This window comes from Lithobates pipiens, unplaced genomic scaffold, assembly GCF_037356315.1.
Source record: "Lithobates pipiens isolate NorthernLeopardFrog02 unplaced genomic scaffold, aLitPip1_a1.2 Scaffold_18, whole genome shotgun sequence".
NCBI classification, from domain to species: domain Eukaryota; kingdom Metazoa; phylum Chordata; class Amphibia; order Anura; family Ranidae; genus Lithobates; species Lithobates pipiens.
Window position 1 is genome coordinate 585,085,958 of NW_027507758.1, and position 21,371 is coordinate 585,107,328.

General features: G+C 47.5%; 1 protein-coding gene across 1 annotated transcript in view; it reads left to right on the top strand.

The window, feature by feature from the left end:
• LOC143989115 (uncharacterized) overlaps positions 1–21,371 on the top strand; it is a 149,222-nt gene that overhangs the window by 81,646 nt on the left and 46,205 nt on the right. Inside the window, exons 4-5 of the mRNA XM_077489138.1 lie at positions 5,261–5,310; positions 15,270–15,434. Of these exons, the coding sequence (XP_077345264.1) occupies positions 5,261–5,310; positions 15,270–15,434 (215 nt within the window). The remainder of the gene's footprint in view (positions 1–5,260; positions 5,311–15,269; positions 15,435–21,371) is intronic.

Consider the following 21,371-nt stretch of genomic DNA (forward strand, 5'->3'; position numbering starts at 1 on the left):
GGCTCCCACCATCCCTGTGCTATGCTCATTATGAGGGGCTCCCACCATCCCTGTGCTATGCTCATTATGAGGGGCTCCCACCATCCCTGTGCTATGCTGAATTCCTCCTGGGGCTGCTTACGGTGCTGGTGTCAGTGATGTATATCACAGTGCTGATGTCATTACTCTCTATCACGGTGCTGCTGTCAGTGCTGTATATCACGGTGCTGGTGTTAGTGCTTTATGTCGCGCTGCTGATGTCAGTGCTCTCTATCACGGTGCTGTTGTCAGATGACTCTATCACGGTGCTGGTGTTAGTGCTTTATGTCACGCTGCTGATGTCAGTGCTCACTATCACGGTGCTGTTGTCAGATGACTCTATCACGGTGCAGGTGTCATTGCTGTATGTCACGCTGCTGATGTCAGTGCTCTCTATCACGGTGCTGGTGTCAGATGACTCTATCACGGTGCAGGTGTCATTGCTGTATGTCACGCTGCTGGTGATCATCTCCTGCACCCTCTTCTTTGCCTACCCTGGTCCTTCCCTCTCCTCCATTGCCTTCATGCGCTCCACAGTCCTGAATTGTCACAGCAATTTCCCATATATAAAAAGAATGCTTGTAGTTGTCGATCCCAGATTCACCTCATACATGTGTTATGTCATTGGCCATGTGGTGGGACTATGTTTGCACAGCTATTAAATATTTTGTGGCTGCAAATTTGACCTGTAGGTTTGCGAAGTTCGCCTCCCATTGAAGTCAATGGGGCCCGCCGCGAACGTTCCGGTTCGTGAACTATCGGCCGCGTTCGCGGTCCGCGTTTGCGAAACGTCCCGTCGGAAGTTCGTCCATCACTAATTGTGAATATATATAATAAATTTATACACTACTATATTGCACAAATTTATCACTTAGTTCCAACATTTAGTCCATCTCTGAAAAAGTGTATATATAGTCCTTATAATCTCCACCGTGCTCAGAACACACCTCACCAACGAAAAAGTGTCACAAAAAGAAAAAAGGATCTTCCACCACCAAAATCACTGCCGCTTACCAGCTGTCCTGATCCCATACATGAGATCAGATATCGCCAAATAACTTGTCACTCGATCAGGGATTGAACTGCATGGAGGACTTAGCCCCTGTACACACGGTCGGAGATTTCGACAACCAAATCCGTCGGATTTTGTCCGTCGGATTTTGTCCGTCGGATCTTGTCCGAAACTGTTGCATACACACGGTTGGACTAAGTTGTCGAAAAATCCGATCATTCAAAACGTGATGACGTAATTTCGTTACGATGGGACTACGTTCAGGCTAGTAGCCAATAGCTTTGATGTAGGAATTTGATCTGAGCATGCGTGGCACTTGGTCCGATCAAAATTCTCTACACATGATCGGAGTATGTCCGATCGCACCAGTTGGTCGGGAAATATTTCCAACATGTTGGAAAATTGGGTCAGACGGATATTCCGACGGAATCAGTCCGATGCATACCACACACAGTCGGATTATCCGACGACGCGGTCCGATAGAACACATTCCGACGGATTCTCCGACCGTGTGTACAAGGGCTTAGACTGCATGGAGGGTGTATCCTTTAAAGCACTCCGCTCAACTGATAGTATACTCCTACGGCCACACCGCTCATTTCCCACCATGTTAATAAAAGAAAGGAACCACCATAGCGTAATATTGCCAGAGTATTTATTAAAAAGATAAAAATTTGTACTTACATAGCACATGTATCAAAAGAGCATCCATAAAAACATCCAGCCGGCCGGCCCCAACCTCAAAAGCCGGCCCAACCTCAAAAGGATTTAGTCGGTTCCCTCTCTCCCTTTCAATCACTTTTTGTAGATTTTTTAAAAGAGGATTGTCTTGATTTCCAGGACCTGAAAAATTCACGGCCCGGTCTATAACTGCGAGCTTCCCTGGCTCGTTCCTGGTACTGTCTCTTTGGAAAAGGAAGGAACCCCGACCTCCCACCAGTGGCTCGGGTAATAGCCTCATCCAACTTATTGCCGAAAAGGGAGGACCCCTCAAAGGGGATACGGCACCATACTTGTTTTGACCCTGGGTCCGCCAGCCAAGGACGGAGCCACAGAGCCCGTTTGGCCGTAACGGAAGAAAGCATCACCCGAGCCACCAGGTGTATGATGTCGATAGAGGCCTCCCCAAGAAAGGCGGAGGCCAGCCTAAGTTCTTGGATAGGCGAGCTCTTAGCCGTATCTTCAGAGATATTCCTAAGCGTCTCATCTACACTATCCGTCCATACCTCCATTGCTTTGGACATAGCGGCCAGAGCTAACGCTGGCTTACAGGCCATTCCTGCTGTGAGATACACTCTCTTCAAATCAGCGTCAATCCGTCTGTGCAGAACATCCTTAAAAGAAACAGTGTCCTCTAAGGGAAGTGTGACATGTTTCACCAGCCTCATGATTGCTACGTCTACCAACGGCGCTGACTCCAAATGCTTCACCTCTTCTTCATTGAAAGGATAGAGTTTCGAAACCTTAGACAGCATAGAATTTTTCTTCTCCACCTTGCCCCATTCATCTGTGATAATCTCACCTAGCTCAGAGATAAAAGGAAAATTAATCCGTTCCTTCTTTAATTGCTTAAAGAATTTTCTCTGTTTGGAAGGAGCAGCCACAGAATCTTCCCAGTTCAGTGTCTCTCTAACAGCTCTGACCAGAGGAGGAAGTAGAGCGAAATCAAAACCCACACAGGGGTCACTTTCATCAGAGTCACTGTCAGATATGGCAGCTGAGGGGTGGCTATGCACAGAGGATTCCCAAGTATCCTGCAGCTGAGTCTCCCTTCCTGGAGAAAGTGGCGGCTCTGCAGGAGGAACATAGGACTGGCCCTCAATATTTCTGAGGGACTCCTTAACAACTTTTTTTAAGTTGTTGATCCGCGTCACCCCTTTCATTGGAAGCCTTGGCGTAGCAAGGATCACACAAAGTTTTTCCTGCCGGTACAAGAGCTCTGCACCCCCAACAGGCACTAGCTGAGTGACTGGATTGAGTCCTCGAGGAATGCGACTGTTCCTCACTGCGGTGTCCTGATCTTGAGGAGGAACCATAATGTTTTGATTTGGAAGAGGAGTGCCGGTGATGCGACTTGGAGGAGTCGCTCCCTCTGTGAGAGCTGCGATGCTGTTCTGACCCGGAGGGGCTGAAACAGGAACAAGACAAGAAACCACAAGAGACAAGATATCAGGACAGAGCTAACAGATATATACCCCTCCCTCACCAGACCTTCAGGTGATCATTAAAAATACCTTTTATGAGAGGGCTGGCCACAGACAGGCGGTAGAGAATCCATGTCCTCAGCGATATCCATACGCGCTGAAAAGATGACAAGGGATCAGTGCAAGGGACAGGGAAAGGATAGCCACCCTGTCCCAGAATACCACTTACCAATAGATGCAACACAGAGGCAGGGGGAAGTCACCGCAACAGCCCGCATGCATTCCCAAAGCTTGCAGACTAATTCCCCGTTTAAATAGCCCACCCCTGTGATGTCACCGCCGTGCCTGTGCGCATGCGTGAAATACCGGCAATTTGCCGCTATCGCGCATGCGCAAAACCATGCCTCCATCTCAAACCGCACTCGCGCATGCGCAGTATGGCCGAGAACGCAAACCCGGAAGTAGAACGGCGGCTGGAACGCGGAAGAACCAGCCGCCATGCCTGCACATTCAAACAAACAGAAAAAACCGAGGACAGATAAAAGATACACAAACTGCTGCCATAATGAACTATAGAACCTCTCACCACTCCCAGCACGATCGATCACTCGGCCGAAGGTAAGGTAAGATGACACCGGACTTTCCAGGGGGCAAAACAGGTCACCTGCTAATATCTGGCTATCCGACCAATGCGCAGCCTGCCTGCCAGTGGCCAGAACATGGGCTTCTTCACAGCGCCTCTTCCACTGCCCACTCCATACCCTGCTACTAGCTAGGGCTTAGCGGAATAATGCGACTTTCCATACCCAGAGTCGCAGACCGGCCGACCTCGATCGTGGGGGTGATAGATCTTCAGGTAGAAAGACCACCTCTGGGTCCTTCGGAGGAGGACAAAAAAAGAACACGACCAGGGGCAGGGAGCAAAGATTTATGGGAGTAGTGTCCTATAGGGTAGTGGAGGTGGGACTTAACCCACACGTTGCTGTCATGGAGTCTGTCAGGAAAAAACCTTTTAAGTTCAGCATTTTGTAAGAAGCCCTTATTATCACACAAAATCAATACTGTATATTGTCATAAGAAGGCCTCACTGCCTGGTACTGGTCCACAGTTAAAGGATCATTATTTTTATTCCAAACCAAAAGAGCACATCGCTTTTTGCTTTACACATTGGGTTTGATTTACTAAAAACATGAGAATCCAAAAAAAAAAGATTTTGCACTCTCTGGTTTTAGTATGGATTATTCAATTTTGAGGCTGCAATCCTTCTTTAAGACAGTCAAAACTCCTGTGATTGGCCCATGGATCATTTTTTCACATTCAGTTCTGGATAGTGATCAGGGCTTTTTTTCAGCGGGAATGCAGTTCCGGCAGCTCCAACACTGAATATATTTTATGGCAAGGTGTGCTAGAGGGTCTCTTGATGTTGACTGCTGGGGAATCTATTTTCTCTGGTGGAGATCTATTTTTTGTTGGAGTCTATTGTTCCTGAGTAAGTCTATTTTTGTTGGCTGTTGGGGTCTTATGTTGCTGGTGGGTCAATTGTTGCTGGGAGGGATCTACTGTTGAGGGAGAGACCTATTGTTGCTGGCTGCTGGAGGGTCTATTGATGCTGGCTGTTGGGAGATCTGTTTTGCTGCTGTGGGTCTATTGTTGCTGGGGTGGTATTTTTTTGCTAGAGGGGAGATTTGTTGCTATGTGGGGGGTCTATTGTTGCTGTGGTGGGTCTGTTTCTTGGGGAGTCTATTGCTGCTGGGGGAGTCTTTTGTTGCTGAGGTGGGTCTGTTGCTGGGGTGGGGTCTATCAAATTTCATACAAATGACTTAGTAGCACAAAGTGATACTTGGTTCTGTATTCTCTAAAAGGGTTAGTACTGGGTGGTGGGTAGGGGTGGAGCCGAAAGACAGTGCTTTGAGGTGGGTAGGGGGCAGAGACAAGGAGTGACTCCGAAGAGGGGAGTTCCTGCACCTATTCTCTAAGAAAAAAAAGCCCTGATAGTAATTATCACCTTTCCTTTTTTTCAGAATATGTGTATAGCTACAAAGTCTAACTTTCTTTCAAACACTTTTGTATGTGCTTTTTTTATTAGGTTTGGATTTAACTATTAAGTTGAACTATTATTTGGAAAAAGCCTGTTCGGTGAGTATTTTTTTGTGTGGATCTCATTGTTGTTTATGTAGTGCTCCTTTCATTTCTTTTATATTTCATATTTTCCCATAGAGAAAATTGAGTACTGTCCGTGATACTTTTTTTATTTGCACTAACACACATACAATTTTTCAGGACAAGCTTTCGGGGTATGTCCCCTTCTGCAAGGTCTAAGCTGTAGTGATTCACAACAGTTTTAGAAACAGTACTGCTTGGACCTTGAAGAAGGGGACATACACCAAAAGCTTGTCCTGAAAAATTGTAGGCTAGTGCAAAAAAAAAAGTATCACGGACAGTATCTAATTTTCTCGGTCACAATTGCACTAATACGGCTACAATCACCTCAAGCATATTTTCCCATGATCTGTCATTTTCTTTGTGGAAAAAAATTGAAAAAATACAACTATAGCACTGCCCCCCGAAGGAGCTGCTGGTTTTATTTGGGCTTACCATTACCTCACCTGCTCGCTTCTCCGTCCCAGGGGTCCCGTTGGAAAGTAGCCCAAATTATGTTGAATCTGACACTTAGTCCTTTTTTTTTAACATTTATTTAGGATAAGCACAAAAGTCCTTCAATAGAGGGTCAAAGGATAAAGGGGGAGTTCAGGCACCTGATAAGTGTGGGTTAGAGATATGGTCAGATCCAGAGGACAAACAGCTCCACAGACTGGATCCAGCAACCATCAGATAGGCCCCTTTCACTTTACCTAGCAGACGATGAGATGCTCAACAAAGTCTCTCCCACTGAATTGTCAATTGAACTAAGAAATCTTGAGAGTTTTGAAGAACCACCATACAGTACCATTTTTTTTCAGCCGACCCCTCGATACTGTATGGGTGTTGATCCAGGTTGCGTCCTCTAACTGAGTTTCCAGGCTCCTCCAGAGATACCAGCCTTGCGCTCGGTCCTCTACTAGAAAAGTCCTCCCCTGGATCTTTCAGTTTTCTTGGCCTCTCCCCATAGGTGAGACAGCACAGGACCGCCCCTGGATCAGTAGGCCCCAAGACTTTTCTGGGCCTACCCTCTCAGTTGCAAAGCCTCAGGCCAGCCAGCCCAAGGCACAGGACCATGCGACACAGACCCCAGGCCAGGAGGGCCATGAAGTCAGGATAGCGGAACCCGGAAAAAGAACCAGCAAAAATGGTGTCGGTACCTTAAATTCAATAGATCCAGCTCGGTGCATTTCCACACTTAGCGGCGGCATCAGCGACACCTACAGTCAAGTGGAAACCAGTGCAACCCAGCTGGACTGGCACAGAAACCAGAACATTTAGGAAAAATTAACCTGAGCCCAACTGCAGCTTCAGACAACTAAATTTGAAAAATAATAGCGTCTGCCCATTAGGAGCAGGGCGCTACACAACTAATGAGGGAGCAGTTTCCTGGTACAAGAACAGATCCATGATAATTGAAGGGAGTTTCTACAACCCTTATGCTGTGTATACACGGCCGGACTTTTCGACAGCAAAGGTCTGACAGAACGAATCCATTGAACAATTCGATCGTGTGTGGGCTTCATCGGACCTTTGCTGTCGAAAAATCAGACGGACTTAGAATATGTTTCAAATTTTTCAGACGGACTCAAGTCTGGTCGAAAAATCCGTACGTCTGTATGCTAGTCCGATGGATGAAAACCGAAGCTAGGGCAGCTATTGGCTACTGGCTATGAACTTCCTTATTCTAGTCCAGTCGTACATCATCACAGTCGAATCCGTTGGACTTTGGTGTGATTGTGTGTGGTCAAGTCCATTCGTTCGGAAAGTCTGTCGGAATTCCACCGAAAGTCTGTCGGACTTAGTCTGCCGGAAAGTCCGGTCGTGTGTACGCGGCATTAGAAGCTATTTAACCACTTAAGGACCGCCGTATTGCCATTATACGTCATCAGAATGGCACAGGCAGGCACAAGCACGTAGATGTACGTGCCTGCCTTCCAGCGGGTGGGGGGTCCGATCGGACCCCCTCCCGCTGGATACGGCGGTCCGTTTCCCTCCAGCAGCGATCCGTGATGAGGGGATGGCCGTTGGTTTCTGGCTACCTCTGGATCGCTCCTGGCCAATGACGAACTTCCTCCCACTGTGTATTGTTTACACAGGAAGGAGGAAGTGATGTCATTCTCCTCGGGGCGGTCTTTTTGACCGGACTACGAGGAGAAGACTAATAGTAAGTGTGCACCAACACTACACTGACATGTAGGTACACACAGGCACACAAACCCCCCCCCCCCCCGATCGCCCCCCGATCCCCCCTCCCCCCTTTACTGATCACTGTATTCAGTGTCAGTTGTGACAGTAAAAACTGTCAGGGCAGTTAGTGTTAGGTCCAGGGTAGCCCCCTATCACCCCCCAATAAAGATTTAACCCCCTGATTGCCCCTAGAGTTAACCCTTTCACCCCCTTTTGCCAGTGTCACTAAGCGATCATTTTTCTGATCGCTGCATCAGTGTCGCTAGGTAGCTAATTATTTTTTTAGGTTCACCGCCATGTTTTTATAGCGCTAGGTACCCCGATATACTACCCAATAATGGTTTTAACCCCCTGATTGCCACTAGTTAACCCTTTCACCCCCTTTTGCCAGTGTCACTAAGCGATCATTTTTCTGATCGCTGCATTAGTGTCGCTACGGTCGCTAGGTAGCTAGTTATTTTTTTAGGTTCACCGCCAGGTTTTTTATAGCGCTAGGTACCCCGATATACTACCCAATAATGGTTTTAACCCCCTGATTGCCGCTAGTTAACCCTTTCACCCCCTTTTGCCAGTGTCACTAAGCGATAATTTTTCTGATCACTGCATTAGTGTCGCTAGTGTCGCTAGGTAGCTAGTTATTTTTTAGGTTCACCGCCAGGTTTTTATAGCGCTAGATACCCCGATATACTACCCAATAATGGTTTTAACCCCCTGATTGCCGCTAGTTAACCCTTTCACCCCCTTTTGCCACTGTCACTAAGCGATCATTTTTCTGATCGCTGCATTAGTGTCGCTACTGTCGCTAGGTAGCTAGTTATTTTTTTAGGTTCACCGCCAGGTTTTTATAGCACTAGGTACCCCGATATACTACCCAATAATGGTTTTAACCCCCTGATTGCCGCTAGTTAACCCTTTCACCCCCTTTTGCCAGTGTCACTAAGCGATAATTTTTCTGATCGCTGCATTAGTGTCGCTAGTGTCGCTAGGTAGCTAGTTATTTTTTTAGGTTCACCGCCAGGTTTTTATAGCGCTAGGTACCCCGATATTCTACCCAATAATGGTTTTAACCCCCTGATTGCCGCTAGTTAACCCTTTCACCCCCTTTTGCCAGTGTCACTAAGCGATAATTTTTCTGATCGCTGCATTAGTGTCGCTAGTGTCGCTAGGTAGCTAGTTATTTTTTTAGGTTCACCAACAGGTTTTTATAGCGCTAGGTACCCCGATATACTACCCAATAATGGTTTTAACCCCCTGATTGCCCCTAGTTAACCCTTTCACCCCCTTTTGCCAGTGTCACTAGGCGATCGTTTTTCTGATCGCTGCATTAGTGTCGCTAGTGTCGTTAGGTAGCTAGTTATTTTTTTAGGTTCACCGCCAGGTTTTTATAGCGTTAGGTACCCCCATATACTACCCGATAATAACCCCCTGATTCCCCCTAGTTAACCCTTTCACCAGCGATCACAGTATAAGTGTCACTGGTGACGCTGGTTAGCCAGTTAGTTATTTAGGTTCCCCGTCAGGTTTTTATATAGCGCCAGGGACCCCCATATACTACCTAATAAAAATTTGAACCCCCTGATTGCCCCTAGTTAACCCTTTCACCACTGATCACCGTATAAGTGTTACGGGTGACTCTGGTTAGTTTGTTTTTTATAGCATCAGGGCACCCACCATTTATTACCCAATAAAGGTTTAACCCCCTGATCACCCGGCGGGTGATATCAATTAGGTTTTAGGGTCAGGGTCTGCGTCACCCCAGGCAGCGCTAGGTTAGTGCCAGTACCGCTAACACCCACACGCAAAGCATAAACCTCCCGTAGTGGTATAGAATCTGAACAGATCAATATCTGATCTGATCAGATCTATACTAGCGTCCCCAGCAGTTTAGGGTTCCAAAAAAACGCATTGTTAGCGGGATCAGCCCAGATACCTGCTAGCACCTGCGTTTTGCCCCTCCGCCCAGCCCACCCAAGTGCAGTATTGATCGATCACTGTCACTTACAAAACACTAAACACATAACTGCAGCGATCGCAGAGTCAGGCCTGATCCCTGCCACCGCTAAGGCCGCGTACACACGGGCGGACTGTTCGCTCAACTTTGTCCGCTGAACAGTGTTTCAGCGGACAGTCCGCTCGTCTGTGGGGCTTCAGCGGACAGTTTCAGCAGACAGTTTGACGAACAAAGTTTTTCGGAAATTCCGAAAAACTGTCCGCTGAAACTTGGTTTGAGCGGACAGTCCGCCCGTGTGTAGGCCACTTTCGAAATGAGCAAACTGTTCCCGCTCGGAGGAAAGTCTGCTCATTTCGAGCGCGTCTCCAGGTAGGCGGGGCCTGCGAGGGAGACGTCGCGGGCCCCGCCGCCTGGTATGGACTTAAAGGGGAACCCCAACGCCGAAAAAAATCGGCGTGGGGGTCCCCCCAAAGTCCACAACAGACCCTTGTCCGAGCACGCTACCTGGCCGGCCAGGAAAGGGGGGCGAGCAAGCGCGCCCCCCCTTCCGAGCCGTACCAGGCCGCGTGCCCTCAACATGGGGGTGCCTTGGGGGCGGTGTCACATGGTATATGTCACATGGGTTGGTCACATGGTGACCCCGCCCCCTTACGATGTCATAGTCCCCATGTGACATCAACCCATGTGACCAACCCATGTGACATATACCATGTGACACCGCCCCATTGTCACTATAAAAGTGGCCGCACAGCGCGGCTCTGGCATTCCGGCCGGAGAGAGCGACGTGTCAACATCTCCTGGAGAAGAAGAAGAAGAAGAACAAGAAGAAGAACGGAAGGCGACCGGAAGGCGACAGCGGCGACAGAAGACCGGGCCACCGCCTCTAAAAGAGCTATAAGAAGGCGCGGTGGCCCGGCAGAAGAACGGAAGGCGGCGGCGACAGAAGACCGGGCCACCGCCTGTAAAAGAGCTATAAGAAGGCGCGGTGGCCCGGCAGAAGAACCGAAGAGGGGGACAAGACCCCCGAAGTCGGGAGAAGAGGCCGGCGGCGGGGAGAAAGAAAGCCGGACTCCTCCGCTAGCAAAAGAGCTACAAGAAGATAGCGGAGGAGTCCGACGAGAAGACCCCGGAAGACCCCCGGAGCTGTGCAATAAAATATTTTATCTCGTGTGTTGTGTTTTTTTTTTGGGTACTTTTATTTTACAGGTGAATGGGTAGGGGTACATTGTACCCCATACTCATTCACATAGGGTGGGGGGCCGGTATCCGGGGGCCCCCTTATTAAAGGGGGCTCCCGGATTCCGATAAGCCCCCCGCCCGCAGACCCCGACAACCAACGGCCAGGGTTGTCGGGAAGAGGCCCTTGTCCTCATCAACATGGGGACAAGGTGCTTTGGGGTGGGGGGGCCGCGCGGCCCCCCCTTCCCCAAGGCACCCCCCATGTTGAGGGCACGCGGCCTGGTACGGCTCGGAAGGGGGGGCGCGCTCGCTCGCCCCCCTTTCCTGGCCGGCTGGGTAGCGTGCTCGGACAAGGGTCTGTTGTGGACTTTGGGGGGACCCCCACGCCGATTTTTTTTGGCGTTGGGGTTCCCCTTTAAGTCCATTCCAGGCGGCGGAGCCCGCGACGTCTCCGTCGCGGGCCCCGCCTACCTGCACACGCGCTCGAAATGAGCGGACTGTTGCCTCGTGTGTGGGCGAGTCCGTTCATTTCAAAAGTTGCGCGGACTTAGTACGACGAACAAAGTTTGCCGTATTTGTCCGCTCAAAAAGTGCCGTGTGTGGGCGTGTTCGTTCATTCAAAAGTTTGAGCGGACTGTTTGACGAACTTAGTTTCGGCAGACAGTCCCCGCGTGTGTACGCGGCCTGAGGCCGCGTACACACGCGGGGACTGTTCGCCCAACTTTGTCCGCTGAACAGTGTTTCGGCGGACAGTCCGCCCGTGTGTGGGCTTTCAGCAGACAGTTTCAGCGAACAGTCTGCTGAACAAAGTTTTTCGGACATTCCGAAAAACTGTCCGCTGAAACTTGGTTTCAGCGAACAGTCCCCTCGTGTGTAGGCTTGTTCATCAAACTAAGTTCCGCGCATGCTCAGAAAGGATTTACACGCCGAAAGTTGTAATGCAGTGTATAGGACGTCGTATTTTCCGTCCCGTCGTACGTGCCGTTCACGTCATTGCGCACGGTTTCAGCAAACTGTTCGTTCGTCGTGTGTGGGCAAGTCCGTCCATGCTAATTTTGAGCGGACTGTTCGCTGAAACTGTTTGACGGACAAAGTTGAGCGAACAGTCCCCGCGTGTGTACGCGGCCTAACAGTTTTTTTGGTACCATTTTATATTTAAATCCAGAAGGCAGTGCTTGGTTTTCGGGGTCCCGTACGTGGCTAGGCTCCCAAAAAGTCCCCCACATGTGGTATCCCCGTACTCGGGAGAAGCAGCAGAATTTATTTTGGGGTGTCATTTGACTTCTGCCTATAGCATGTGTGAGCAATATATCATTTAGTGACAACTTTGTGCAAAAAAAAAAAGTTTGTAATATTCCCGCAACTTGTGGCAAAATATAAAATATTCCATGGACTCAACATGCCTCATTTTTTGTCATTATTCAATCCCTTGGGACAAAAAAAAAAAAATATTCAATGGTCTCAACATGGCCCTCAGCAAATAGCTTGGGGTGTCTACTTTCCAAAATGGGGTCATTTGGGGGGGTTTTGTGCCATCTTGGCATTTTATGGCCTTCAAAACTGTGATAGGTAGTGATAGGTAGTGAGGAGTAAAATAAAAAATGTATGCCCTTAGAAATCCTGAAGGCGGTGCTTGGATTTCGGGGTCCCGTACGCGGGTAGGCTCCCAAAAAGTCCCACACATGTGGTATCCCTGTACTCAGGAGAAGCAGCAGAATGTATTTTGGGGTGTCATTTCACATATGCCCATAGCATGTGTGAGCAATATATCATTTAGTGACAACTTTGTGCAAAAAAAAAAAGTTTGTAATATTCCCGCAACTTGTGGCAAAATATAAAATACCGTATATACTCGAGTATAAGCCGAGATTTTCAGCCTCTTTTTTGAGGCTGAAAGTGCCCCCCTCGGCTTATACTCGAGTCATCGCTGTCTGCCTGCTCGATCAGCGTGTCGAGCAGACAGACAGCGGCCATTCTATTCTAATTCAAAAGCCGCGCCTCCGGCTCCGCCTTCGCCTGTGATAGGCGGAACACTGAATTTCCCAGCAGCCTGTGTTCCGCCTATCACGGACATCCGCTCATCCTCGTACTACGGACGAGGATGAAAGGATGGCCGTGATAGGCGGAACACAGACTGCTGGGAAATTGTGTTCCGCCTATCACAGACAGGGAGGCGCGGCATTTGAACAGGAAAATGGGCGCCGACGAAGAGCGGTGATCCTGGGATGGGACCGGACGGAGGCTCGGCTCGGCTCGGCTCGGGACGGGACGGGACCAGACGGAGTCTCGGGACGGGACGGGACCGGACCGGACGGAGGCTCGGCTCGGGACGGCTCGGGACCGGACGGAGGCTGGGGACACAGGTAGGCTAGACACACAAGGCCTCACACACACACACACACACACACACACACACACACACACACACACACACACACACACACACACACACACACACACACATGGATGGACACACACACATGGATGGACACACACACATGGATGGACACACACACAGGGATGGATGGATGGACGGACACACACACAGGGATGGATGGATGGATGGATGGACGGACACACACACAGGGATGGATGGATGGATGGACACACACACACACACACACAGGGATGGATGGATGGATGGATGGACACACACACAGGGATGGATGGATGGATGGACACACACACAGGGATGGACAGGCATATCTCACCCTCGGCTTATACACGAGTCAATAGGTTTCCCAGTTTTTTGGGGGTAAATTGGGGGCCTCGGCTTATACTCGGGTCGGCCTATACTCGAGTATATACGGTATTCCATGGACTCAACATGCCTCTCAGTAAATAGCTTGGGGTATCTACTTTCCAAAATGGGGTCATTTTGGGGGGTTTTGTGCTATATTGGCATTTTATGGCCTTCGAAACTGTGATAGGTAGTGAGGGGTGAAATCAAAAATTTGCACCCTTAGAAATCCTGAAGGTGGTGATTGGTTTTCGGGGTGCCGTGCGCGACTAGACTCCCAAAAAGTCCCACACATGTGGTATCCCCATACTCGGGAGAAGTAGCGGAATATATTTTGGGGTGCAATTCCACATATAACCATGGCATGTGTGAGCAATATATCATTTAGTGACAACTTTTTGTAAAATATATATATATATATATTTTTTTGTCATTATTCAATCCCTTAGGACAAAAAAAATAAATATTCAATGGGCTCAACATACCCATCAGCAATTTCCTTGGGGTGTCTACTTTCCAAAATGGGGTCATTTGGGGGGGGGTTTGTACTGCCCTGCCATTTTAGCACCTCAAGAAATGAGATAGGCAGTCATAAATTAAAAGCTGTGTAAATTACAGAAAATGTACTCTAGTTTGTAGACGCTATAACTTTTGCGCAAACCAAAAAATATACGCATATTGACATTTTTTTTACTAAAGACATGTGGCTGAATAAATTTTGCCCTCAATGTATGACTAAAATTTAGTTTATTCGATTTTTCTTATATCAAAAAGAAGAAAATATTTTTTTTTTTCAAAATTTTCGCTCTTTTTCCATTTATATCGCAAAAAATAAAAATCGCAGAGGCAATCAAATACCATCAAAAGAAAGCTCTATTTGTGGGAAGAAAAGGACGCAAATTTCGTTTGGGTGCAATATTGCATGACCGCGCAATTACCAGTTAAAGCAGTGCAGTGCGAAATTGGAAAAAGACCTCTGGTCCTTAAGGTGTTTATTGGTCCGGGGCTGAAGTGGTTAAAGCCCATTACACTATTAAAAACAACCAAAAGCCACCTTAATTTTCCATTGACTTTCCACAAAATTATAAACCATAGTCGGAATCTCCCTATTTTTAACAAAATTTCAGGTACATGACAACTTTTAGTTTTAATCATTCCTAATCTCTCAGGCCGCGTACACACGCGGGGACTGTTCGCCCAACTTTGTCCGTCAAACAGTTTCGGCAAACAGTCCGCTCAAAATTAGCATGGACGGACATGGCCACACACGACGAACGAACAGTTTGCTGAAACCGTGCGCGATGATGTGAACGGCACGTACGACGGGACGAAAAATACGACGTCCTATACACTGCATTATAACTTTCGGCGTGTAAATCCTTTCTGAGCATGCGCGGAACTTAGTTTGACGAACAAGCCTACACACGAGCGGACTGTTCGCTGAAACAAGGTTTCAGCGGACAGTTTTTCGGAAATTCCGAAAAACCTTGTCCGTCAAACTGTCCGCTGAATTTCCGAAAAACTTTGTTCAGCAGACTGTTCGCTGAAACTGTCTGCTGAAAGCCCACACACGAGCGGACTGTCCGCCCAAACACTGTTCAGCGGACAAAGTTGGGCGAACAGTCCGCCCGTGTGTACGCGGCCTCACTCTGGACATTTTAATTGTCATAAAATCTCTCAAGGCACTTTTCAAAACTTTGCATACAAGTATTTATTTTCTATATTTATATTTTTAGGACACTAAGAAAAATGCTTTTTTTTTTTTTTTTTAAATGTACAGGAATTTTCTAAGGGTGGTATACAGGCTATGAAGATGGTAATATTGTCATTTGTAGTAATTTTTTTATTCCTCCAGAGCCGTGTAAAGGTGTAATATGAATGGTTTTGTTCTTTCAGAATTTTTCAGGACCGGATCTCATAAATTCTCTTGGCAATTTACTTGCCAAGGCCGACCCGGTTAATTACAGTGATCATGATGTACAGTTGATTCTGAATATTATCGGCAATGTTACAAGCACTGCTTTGCAATTAAATTTCAAGTTTAATGTGGACACAGTAAAAGTGAGTATATTTTTTATACCTAAAGGAAGATTCCAGTTATATAAACATGTCTAATTACTGTAGAAGACACTTGTCATTTAGGAGGACCTGAACTGTAAAAGCTGAGCCAAAAAGGATAGAAGAGGACAAAAACATAGAGAGATAGAAGAGTGATGGCTGAAAAAAGCCCAAGTGGTCCAACAAGTCTGCACTTTTTTTCCTTTTTTTTTTTAATAGAACATATTTGTTCCAGACATGTTTAAATTCACTTACTGTTGCCTGCCTCCATACCTCTGCTGGAGATCTGTTCCGGTCATACTACCCTTTAAGTAAAACATTTTTTTCTAAAGTTAATTTTGAATTTTCCTACTGTTAGTTTGAGGTTATGTTCTTGAACTTAGTTTCATATTGAAAATTCTGTCCTTCTGAACCTCGGTCACACCATTATGCCGTGTACACACAAGCATTTTTTCCGTCGGAATAAACTCTGAAGGTTTCTCTGCCGGAATTCTGCTCAAGCTGTCTTGCATACACACGGTCACACCAAAGTCCGACTGTCAAGAACGCGATGACGTACAACACGTTCGACGGGACTAGAAAAAGGAAGTTCAATACCCAATAGCCAATAGCTTCCGTCTCCTACTTGCATCAGAGCATGCATAGTTTTTGGTCTGTCGGAACAGTATACAAACGGTTTCCTGATAGGAATTGGTTCCGTCTGAAAAACTTAGAACATGTTCTGTTTCTAGGTCCGTCAGAATTTTCAACGTAAAAAGTCAGATGGGGCATACACACAATCGGAATATACGATGAAAAGCTCCCGTCTGACTTTTTCTGTAGGATTTCCGCTCGTGTGTACACGGCATGTCTATTGCTCCTTCTCTGCTCCCCCTGCTACCTCTGCAGTTGCAAAATACCCTTGTGTGGAATAGAATTCCAGTGTGACAATGCTCGGGCCTGGAGGCCGATTGAAACTGATGGAAGTATGTCATGTAGTATGCAAATATATTTTTTTGGATGGAATAGTGGAATTGCACTTTGGGGCCATGTGATATATCTACTATAAGGCCAATAGATTTTAGACTTGCTAAAGGGTTTTGACAAGCAGCTTTGCAGTTTATTGAGTAATATCTGTGTGGATTAGAAAAAAGTAGAAAAAAGTGAGTATAAGACTGGCAGAAGTGACTGGGGTTATGACAAGCTAAAAGAAAATAAAGGAGTGTTGATAAACTTTTGACCATATAATGTCTGTGTGCATGTGTAAGTACTGTATATATAATATATTATTAATAGAAAAATAAAATTATGTATATATCTATTGATATATGTATCTATCTATCTATCTATATATATATATATATATATATATATATTTATATATATATATATATATATATATATATATATATATATATCATATTACATATATATATATATATATATATATATTTTTTTTTTTTATTACATACCTGTATATAGACACACAATTATAAAATAATGTACAGTGGGTATAGAAAAGAATCACCCCCTTTAAAATAATCACATCATGTTGCTTTGCAGCCTGAAATGAAGTCAGACATAGACATACCCCCTCCTAAAAATGACTTGTAAACTCAATCAGGTGTAGCTAATTACCTTCTCAATGGCACACAGAGCTATCTGACTTTCAACTGTGATCAGCTGTGGCGATTTTGATTAGCTCAGCATCAGGGATGAGCCAAACACCCCCCAGTTCGGTTTGCACCAGAACCTGTGAACGGACCGAAAATTTGCGCGAACTTTAGAACCCCATTAAAGTCTATGGAACTCGAATGTTCGAAATCAAAAGTGCTAATTTTAAAGGCTAATTTGCAAGTTATTGTCCTAAAATGGGTTTGAGGACCCGGCTCCTGCCCTAGGGGACATTTATCAATGCAAAAAAAATTGCAGTTTTTTCGGGAGCACTGATTTTAATGATGCTTAAAGTGAAAAAAAAAGTGAAATATTCCTTTAAATATTGTGCCTGGTGAGTGTCTATAATATCCCTGCACAAAATGACATTTCTAACATCTAATGTAATGTCTGGTTCCGGCAATATGGATAAAAATCATTGAGAAAAATGGCATGGGTAGCCCCCCCCTGCCCATTACCAGCCCCTTTGGGTCTTATACAGATATTAAGGGGAACCCCGTACCCAAATTAAAAAAAGGAAAGGCGTGGGGCCCTCAGGCCCTATATACTCAGAACAGCAGTATACAGGCCGTACAAACAAGACAGGGACTGTGTAGGTTTGTTGTGTTAAGTAGAATCCGTTTGTAATTTTGAACTGGTACATTTTTAAAGTGTAGCTCCAGTCAAAAAATCTATTTTTAAGCTTTTTGGAAAACATAGGGAAGGGTTATCACCCCTGTATAATTTTTTTTGCAGTCCTTATTTTTTCATTTCACTTGCTGTTGTCTCCTTCCGTTTGCAAGTAGAAGACGTTTGTAAGTTGGATGTTTGAAAGTAGGGGCCTTCCCTATATGCTCTGCAGAAATTTAGGCCTAAGGTGTTGGCGTTGGCACAACACTGTAAGCCCTTAAAGTGACTCTTGGTGGGTGCTGGAATGCCCTGCTGTGAACTATTATATCAAGAATTGTAGTTACATGCCATTTTTGAACAGTGGTAGAAACATTGGGCCTTTGGCGGCTGTGGTGGTGGAGGTGCTGGTGCTACAACACTAAGTCCTCACAGTTACTCTCGGTGGGTGCTGGAATGGGCCCTGCTGTGAAATATTATATCAATAATTGTAATTACCTGTTAAACAGGGGATGAAAAATTGGGCCTTAGGCACTGGTGCTACAACACTGCAACACCTCCCAGAAACTCTAGTTGCAGAGCAGGAATGAGCCCTGCTGCAAAGTATTGCATTAAAATGACATTCCCCTGTTAAACAGGGTCTTAAAAATTGGGCCTTAGGCACTGGTGCTGGTGCCACGACACTGCAACCCCTCACAGATACTCTAGTTTGAGTACAGGAATGAGCCCTGCTGCAAAGTATTGCATCAAATATTGTAATTCCATGCCCCTATTAAACAGGGGCTGAAAAATTGGGCCTTAGCCACTGGTGGCGGTGCTCAGAACCAAAAATGTTCTTCCAAGCTATCAGCAGGATCATTGAGGAGGAAGAGGATAGTCAGTCAGCATAACAAGATATTCACTCAGCATCAGCATAGGCAGTCTTTAAGGGATGTGACATTTAAAAAAAAAATATTCGGTTACATCAGCTTCAGGTGCTTGGTAGCTGATGGTGATCCAAGACTGATTCATCTTTATGAAGGTCAGTCGATCAACCAAGTCGGTGGACAGGCGCACCCTGTGATCGGTTACAAAGCCTCCAGCAGCACTGAATGTGCGTTACGAAAGAACGCTGGATGCAGGACGGGCCAGTAGCTCAATTGCATACTGTGCAAGCTCTGGCAGTGATCCATCCTCAAGACCCAGTAACCCAGAGGATTTTCGGTGGTAAAGGAGTCCAAGTCTGACCTTTCCCCTGGGTATTCCTGCACCATGTAAATCAGACGCTGGCGATGGTTGCTGGAACCGATCATACCTTGGGACTGCGGACTAAAAAATTGTCTGAACGTATCGGTCAGACGGCCAACTTCTCCACCGCTCCTTCTGTGACTGACCGAAGCCTCAGCAACACGTTGTCCAGGACCAGGAATTTGTAACCTCCCAGTCTCTGGGAACGCGTTGCACAGACCTTTCTGCAAGGCCTCCCAGAGATGTCTCATCCTCTGCTCCCTCTGCGACGGCAAGATAAGGTCCGCAACCTTGTACCGTGGATCAAGAAGAGTTGCCAGCCAGTAATGATCCCTCTCCTTGATCCGAAGAATACGAGGATCCTTCTGCAGGCATTGCAGGATCAGGGAGGCCATGCAGCGTAGGTTAGCTGAGGCATTTGGTCCAGAGTCCTCTGGGTCACTAAGGACGACATGATCCGCAGTCACCTCCTCCCAGCCACGTACAAGTCCACGGGTTTCTTGGGACTGTAAATCATCCATAAAAGACTGCTGCTGATGCTGAGTGCCAGACTCCACTTCCATGCTGACACAATCCTCCTCCTCCTCCTCTGTGATCGGCGGGACAGCAGGAGCACTGTCTGGAAAAAGGGGGCCTTGAGAGGCAAGGAAGTCCTCCTCTTCCTGCCTCTGTTCTGCCTCAAGTGCCCTGTCCATTATTCCAGCGTGTGCTCCAACAGGTGGACAAGAGGTACAGTGTCACTGATGCATGCACTGTCACTGCTCATCATCCTTGTGGCCTCCTCAAATGGTGACAGGACAGTGCATGCATCCCTGATCATTGCCCACTGGCGTGGGGAAAAAAAACAAGCTCCCCTGACCCTGTCCTGGTGCCGAAGTCGCACAGGTACTCATTGATGGCCCTCTGCTGCGTGTGCAGCTGCTGCAGCATGGCTAACGTTGAGTTCCACCTGGTGGGCATGTCACAGATTAGGCGGTTCTAGGACAGGTTCAATTCCTTTTGGAGCTCAGCCAGCCGAGCACTGGCATTATATGACCGGCCGAAATGCACACAGACTTTCCTGGCCTGCCTCAGGACATCCTGTAAGCCTGGGTACCTGCCCAAGAACCGCTGCACCACCAAGTTAAGGACGTGAGTCACACAGGGCCCATGGGTCAGTTGTCCCTGTCAGAGGGCGGAAAGGAGGTTGGTGCCATTGTCACAAACCACCATTCCTGGCATAAGCTGGTGTGGCATCAACCACCTCTCAGCCTGCCCCTGAAGAGCTGACAGAATATCTGCCCCAGTGTGGCTCCTGTCCCCCAAGCACACCCGTGCAAGCACGCCATGGCATCTTTTTGCCTGCGTACTTGCGTAGCCCCTTGAACACCTACAGAGGACCGCTGGTTCAGAGGAAAAAGCACAGGAAGAGGCCACGGAGGAAGAAGAGGAGGGAGTGGAGGAGAGAAGTGTGTCACAACCAATAGTAGCATTTTGGAGGCGTGGTGGCAGAACAACCCCCAACACTACTGCACCTTGTCCTGCATCCTTCCCAGCTGCCAGAAGAGTGACCCAATGGGCCGTGAAAGACAGGTAACGTCTCTGGCCATGCCTGCTGAACCATGAGTCAGCGGTAATATGCACATTACCGCTGACCACCCTGTCCAGCGAGGTGAAGTGCTAGCAATTCAACCGCTGGGCATGTGGATGGCTGGTAGTGAACTTCTTTAGATGGTCCAGCAGCTGGAACAGGGAAATTTGCCTGGTACAATCGGACGTCGGTGTACTGCTAGCAGAGTGCCCGCAAGTACTTGGCTTTGACACACCTAATTCTATACCTTCATTCCTCTCAGTGCAGGTTTGAGAGAGGACTGAGAGAGGACTAGTGGGGTTGGAGATCCCAGCTGATGAGGAGCAAGGATAGGTCCGCTTTGTTCTTTGGTGTGGATCTTTAAGGTATGCTTGCCAACTGTATGGCAGGTCAACATATGTCTGGTCAAGCATGTGGTGCCCAAGCGGCTGATGTTTTGGCCACGCGAGATACACTTGAAACATATGTTGCAAATAGCAGCGGTGCGATCTGATGCGCTTGTCTCAAAAAAGGCCCACACCAAAGAACTTTTGGAATAACACGCAGAGTGTCAAGAAGGACGTTCTGGTCGCCCGACTGTTCCCGGAGGTCTTACCTGTGAAGCTTCTTGCAAAGGAGCCAACCGGCGCACGCGGGTGCACGCTAACGCTGATGGGCGCACGCGGGTGCGCATTAACTCTGTTGGGCGCACGCGGGTGCGCGCTAATGCTGATGGGCACACGCGTGTGCGCACGCGGGTGTGCGTTGATGCTGCCGGGCGCACGCGGGTGCGCACTAATACTGGTGGGCGCACGGGGGTGCGCGGTGGAGTTGGTGTGTGCGCATGTGCATGCGCGGATATGCGTGAGCGCGCACGGGCATGCAGCATGACAGTTCTTTGCGCC